Source organism: Kryptolebias marmoratus, linkage group LG11 (genome assembly GCF_001649575.2).
Source record: "Kryptolebias marmoratus isolate JLee-2015 linkage group LG11, ASM164957v2, whole genome shotgun sequence".
Lineage (NCBI taxonomy): Eukaryota > Metazoa > Chordata > Actinopteri > Cyprinodontiformes > Rivulidae > Kryptolebias > Kryptolebias marmoratus.
This window is the reverse complement of record NC_051440.1, coordinates 27,402,877-27,408,554: the sequence shown is the minus strand read 5'-3', so window position 1 is coordinate 27,408,554 and position 5,678 is coordinate 27,402,877. Positions and strand designations below refer to the sequence as shown.

The window sequence follows — 5,678 nt, the reverse complement described above, 5'->3', positions numbered from 1 at the left end:
TCCATCCATCCATCCATCCATCCATCCATCCATCATCCATCCATCCATCCATCCATCATCCATCCATCCATCCATCCATCCATCAATCCATCCATCCATTCATCCATCCATCCATCCATCCATCCATCCATCCATCCATCCATCTCTGCTCACCTTACAGGACTTGACGATGATAACTCCTGAGTTCTTGTAGTTCTTCTTCTTCTTCTGTTTCTTGGGGTTGATGCAGTCAAACTCCACCTGAGGAGACGGAGAAAGTGAACAATAAAGAAGAAGAGAAGAAGAAGTGAGCTGGAAACAGAGGACAAAGTTAAAGAGAGACTGAGCACAGATGACAGCAGACGCTGGGAGAGCGTCGGGTTCGAAGAAGCTGACTGAGAGGCTGTGACAGCGATCTGCAAGTTTCCAGACGCTGCCTGCGGTACCTTCAACATGACTGACAGACTCAGAGGATCATCAGCCAAGTGTACTACGCAGACGTACAGTAGAAAATGAATTTATTTAACGTGATGAGGATGAAAGGAAAGAGAAGAGTCTTTAACACAGACACAGAAACACCTGAAGTCAGAGGCTGATCCGGCCGACAGGTGCTCTAAATGTCCCGTCGTGTCACCAGAGCTCAGCTAAAGGCTGTTTTACATCTCATTTTGTCATCCTTCGTTTTCCCACTCTCCCTCTTTCTCTGCGTCTCCTTCCCTTCATCTCTGTCACTATTTGCTTGTTATTTTACACCCAACACACACACACACACACACACACACCATTTCCACACATGAAGGGTCTCGGTGGGAGAAGTGATGAAGCTAATGAATGAACTGTGCTCCGATCTGCGCAGAAATTAAAAAGCAAAATGAGAGAAATCTCAGAGGAAACTACTTGTATTTGAAATAAATGAGGCTAAAAGCATTTTACTCTCTATTAAACAAAATAAAGATGTTAGTTTAGGGATTCTACACAAAATACAATCATCACCAAAATAAAGAATAAAGTTTTAAAGGCCTAGCGTTTCATGAAGGAATGCATATCGCCTGCCACCTTTCACAGAGTTTTAAATCAGTTTATGTTGAGATGAAAAGACAGTTGCTTCAGGAGACATTTTGGTCATTTGTGCCTTTCAGCACAGGAGGTAAAAGAATGGGAATTATTTATTTTTTACAAATATGTGGCTTTTTATGTACTTTTAGCTGTAAGTATGTATTTAACATGGTTGGTTATTTTGAAACTGGATGATTTTTTTTTCCAGCAGCATCCAGGATGAATCCAAAGATCTGACCTGTTTATTATGACTTTTATTGTTTGTGCACAAGCTTAAGCTTGTCATGAACGGTGGAGATGATGGAGGCGAACCCAGAATGCAGACTCGTAATTGAAACTAAGGGAAAAAACTGATTTATTTAAACGAAAGCAAAAGCTGTCGAGGCAGCAAAACCCATAAACTAAATCCTCGAAACAAAAACGGAACCAGGAACATGAACAGGACGGAGAACGCAGCAAGAAACCTACAAACTACAACAACAAACAATGAACCAGCGGAGTGACCGGGTTTTAAAGACTGAGGATAATGAGGTAAATGGAGATAGGTGAGGTGATTACAAAGTGGGGACAGGTGTAGGTGTGGCAGAGAGACTGAGGAGGAGCAAATGAAACAAGAGACAAGACAGAAACCAAACACAAACTAAATAAAATAAAACAAAACCCAAATCACCACAAAGCTCAAGTTAAGATCCTCAGAGTTGATTAATCTTTTAAAGTGGTCTCCAGCTGCAGTTCTCCTGGTTTTCTGAAAAGTTTGGGGTTTTTTTCCTAGAAAAAATGGGAACACATTATTGACTCTTTGCAGCAAGCTGCTCGTTAGCCTCTGACAGCCTCGACTTGTTGCTTCATGTGTCGTTTTCTAGCTTTCCTCCCGCTTCCTGTTGGTTGTTCTCCCGTCTGTCTTCTCCCCATGCGGCTGCTGATGCACTGATTAGTGATTCCTCTCACCTGCGGCTCATCAGCCTCTGCAGCGTCTGCCTCAGGTCTGCCTTCGACTCATCGCCAGTTTGTCAGCTCACCTCTGCGCTGCACAGCAGGACCAAGTTACTGTGATCTGTTTGCTTCAGGAGTTATCTCAGCTTCAGCTAGCTGCTCCTTCGTGTTGGACGTTTGAAGCTGAAGTCACCACTTCTAGTTAATGACTGGAAGTACAGCTCTTCTCTGGGACCGTGATTGTTTGGTTCAGCTCCGATTCATCGGCTCAGACATCCTTAATTCTAGTCAGTCACTATTAAATTTATTGTGTTGATCACCTGCTGCTGGAAGAAGACCACTCTGATCTTCAACCCTTAAAGACCCTTATCTCCATCTCTGCTCAAGAATCTAGGTTTTGCTAAATAACTTTTTAAAGAAACAAGTTTTATTGTTCACAGACTGGAATGAAAATGAGTTTAAAAGCAGCTGATATCCAAAGAACCTTCAGAAAACATCAAGATGATCCTGACGACAGTGTGGAAGTACGATCGTTTAACGTCTGTCATTCACTCCACTGGCTTCCTGTTGCATCATCCCCCTCCTCTTACCCATCTGCATAAACTAACTCCACAAACTTCAACATTTTCCCTCCGCTGCACACATTCGCTCCGCCGCCATCCTCCCAGGAACAAAATGACCGACTACGGAAGATCGAGCCTTTTGTGCCGCTGCAAAGAGGCGATCATAAACGTGACCGCAGCCGCCAAGGTGGGTCACATATTTGTGCAATTCTTACAACTTTGTTTCCAGCAGTTGCAGCTCAGTCGGAAACTGATTTGGGCACAATTCCTCACAAGTTGGGTTAGTTGAACCTACTTTGCAGTACAGCGCCCAGGACTTTTGCACAGGAGTCTGGTTGGGTCTGCAGCTCACACACACACACACACACACGCGTAACAGCGATGTGGTTTACCTCCACTGAGTTCTGCGCCTCGCTCATCTTGGCGACTGTTGTCTGAAACTCTCCGATGAAGTCGTGGCCCCCGTCGTTGTCGTAGTCGTAGCACAGCACCTGTCATCGAGCAGAACGCATCCCATCATTTCTTCTCCTGCTTTCCTTTTTAACTCCTGTTTCAGTGTTTGAACAAACGAGGAGGAAACTAACCTTAATGTTTCTGTCCACGTCTCCGTTGCAGAGAGAAATGAGAGGCACGGTGAAAGGTTTCCACACTGGATCTAAAGTGTTCTTTATGACCTGAAGTCACACAAGCAGGATCGTTATCAGAACACCCCCCAGCTGTACGGGGCAGACGTTTGACCTGAACTTGAGTTTATTATCTCCTGTGTTGTTGACATCCATGGTTCGTGGAAGGACTCACCTCCGTCCGGTGCACCAGCATCCATTTACCATCTTCTCCCTGTTTGTGAAACTCCAGGTATGGATCCGATTTCCCGAAGAAGTCCTGTGCAAAACCCAGCCAAAATGATTGGAAAGATTATCCTTATTATCCCTTTTCCCCCCTAATTTAACTAATCTCCAACTAACCCCCTTTGTTGTGTTGTGATTGTTTAAACAGCACTTCCAAAGATGCTTTTATTTTGTTAAAAAGATGCAGAGAGCTTCAGCAATCAGTGTTTTTGAGCGTCCTGGTGGTTTAACAGGAGCGTGCACAGCAGGTGGACTCCAAGCAAACTGAGCTGCAGCTTTATTTTCTGTTTTATTGTAGAAGTTCAGAAAGTGAAGCTGCATGCAATCAGATTTTATAGCACCTTTTTCAAAAAGATACCATTAAAAACGATTCCCGTCCAAGAAGAGGATTAAAACGTCTCTCCTCGGCAGAATAATTGTTTGAAACGTGACGATTAATTTGTTGCAAAACTAAATGTTTTATCGGAGTTCAAACTGAAGTAATGCTTCATGCTGGTGTGCTGCTTTGTTTCTGTTGTGTTTAATAAAAACCATTACTGATCAGTCCCGTAAAAGAAGCAGCTGAAGGTTTACAGACAGAAAAAAAACAAAAAAAACGTGGAAACATTTCCAGTAAATGTGGCGTGTGTGGGCTCGATGTCCAAATTAGTTCTTGAATGCATTCTCACGGGTGTGTTTTTGTGTTTGCATCCTGAGTTTCTGTGTTGGTACGTAAGTACAGTAAGTGTGTGTTTGTGCGGCTCCAGCTGCCCACCTTCTTATCCAGTTTGCGCCCACTCAGGGTCAGAGTGATGATTCTGTTGTCAGACAGCTCCTGCGCTGTTATCTAAAGCAACGACACAGAGCAACACCGGTCCAAACGCAAACATGAACGCTCCAATCAACAACGGCTTCCTGCTATCAGGAAAACCTCACAGATCTGCAGGAGGTTAGTGATCTGGTTTAACTCAGAAAAGCTGAATCTACTGGTTACTAAAAACAAAAGGAAGGACTCGTTATCTAAAGAAATAAAATATCTGATGCTTAAATGTAGTTATGTTCAGTTTTTCTTTACACGGAGTGCAGAAAAGGGATTAAAACGTGGATTTAAAGATGATACAGGATGTTACCGTGATTGATCCTTTCCCAGCTGGCTTCCCATTGGCTAATATCAACGGTCTGTGAAGTTTCTTATTAGACACAATCTAATAAAAAAAGAAACAAAAAAGAAGAAGAATATTACTGAGGTTCAACTGCAGGATATATATATATATATATATATATAAAGCGTTAACTACAGTTCTGCATCTTTTCTTCGTTTAAAGGCGAGTTTGTCCCGTACCACTCCCAGCGTGCAGATGAACTCTCCCAGGAAGTCGTGCTCGTAGAGCTGCGTGGCGCACTTGTCCTCGTCGAACATGGCGAATCGGAGCTTCTGGATCTCCTCGAAGTGATAGTCCACCTGAAACTTCACCCCGAACACGGGGTTCAGGTTGTTCACGGCTGTTTCCGTGCGACCCAGCTGCAGGGCGGGAACAGAAGAGGGAAAACTCATTCTTTCATTATTTATTTGTAATTGAACTATAACATCTTTGTTTGCAGATAAAATACATCAACAGACTCAGTTTTTTATCTAAACACTTAATAAATTGCACGTATTTGTGTCAAGTTGTAATAACTCTGAAATATTTGAGTCATAAACCTTTTCTCTTCTCAACAGGACTCAGATCAGATAAACACAAAACCAGGAAAAGTTTTAACTTTTAAAAAAACAAATATATTCCTCCTCTGCGAAGGAAGTCATTTAGTCAGCCTGCTGCTGACGCCCCATATCATCACACTCCCACCTCTGTGCTTCACTGTTATGGCTTCATTTATTTATATCCACACAGCGAAAGGAAAAGCTTATTTTAGTTGTTTTCCTGTCTGAATTTATGCATCATGTTCATGAAAGTTTAAAACAAATGTTATTTTGATTTTAAGGGTCAGGGGGATGGTTCTACAGGTCAGGCAGCCCAGGTGAGCTCAGACAACCCCGGCCAGATGTGTGGGTGTCTCTGACAGTCCCGACGAGGAGCACGGATGATTCATGTCGCCGCTCTGACTCAGCCAGGACGCGCAGCGTGTTTACCCACCATCAGATGAGGTCGGCGCATGTTTAGCCTGTCACCACTTCTGATCTGCAGCGGAGGGGAAACAATGGAGCTGACAGCTGTGGGGTCTGATTCACCAACGCTTCACACGGAGACGCCGTCAAACAGAGCAGCTTAACACGTGTTCAGACCAAAGGGTGCCGAGTGTCGGCCATCGCTGCTCATCA

The 5,678-nt window shown here is 43.6% G+C and overlaps 2 protein-coding genes across 2 annotated transcripts in view; both read right to left on the bottom strand.

Annotated features, from left to right (window-relative positions):
* LOC108229497 (copine-2-like) overlaps nt 1-5,648 on the bottom strand; it is an 8,225-nt gene extending 2,577 nt beyond the window's left edge. Inside the window, exons 1-7 of the mRNA XM_017405167.3 lie at nt 4,701-5,648; nt 4,489-4,563; nt 4,134-4,205; nt 3,330-3,413; nt 3,116-3,205; nt 2,924-3,022; nt 154-240 (exon numbers count right to left, since the gene is read on the bottom strand). Of these exons, the coding sequence (XP_017260656.2) occupies nt 154-240; nt 2,924-3,022; nt 3,116-3,205; nt 3,330-3,413; nt 4,134-4,205; nt 4,489-4,563; nt 4,701-4,913 (720 nt within the window). The 5' untranslated portion in view covers nt 4,914-5,648. The remainder of the gene's footprint in view (nt 1-153; nt 241-2,923; nt 3,023-3,115; nt 3,206-3,329; nt 3,414-4,133; nt 4,206-4,488; nt 4,564-4,700) is intronic.
* Nucleotides 5,585-5,678, bottom strand: part of LOC119617457 (cytochrome P450 2B5-like) — a 1,372-nt gene continuing 1,278 nt past the window's right edge. The window contains exon 3 of the mRNA XM_037978292.1: nt 5,585-5,593. Coding sequence (XP_037834220.1) covers nt 5,585-5,593 — 9 coding nt within the window. The remainder of the gene's footprint in view (nt 5,594-5,678) is intronic.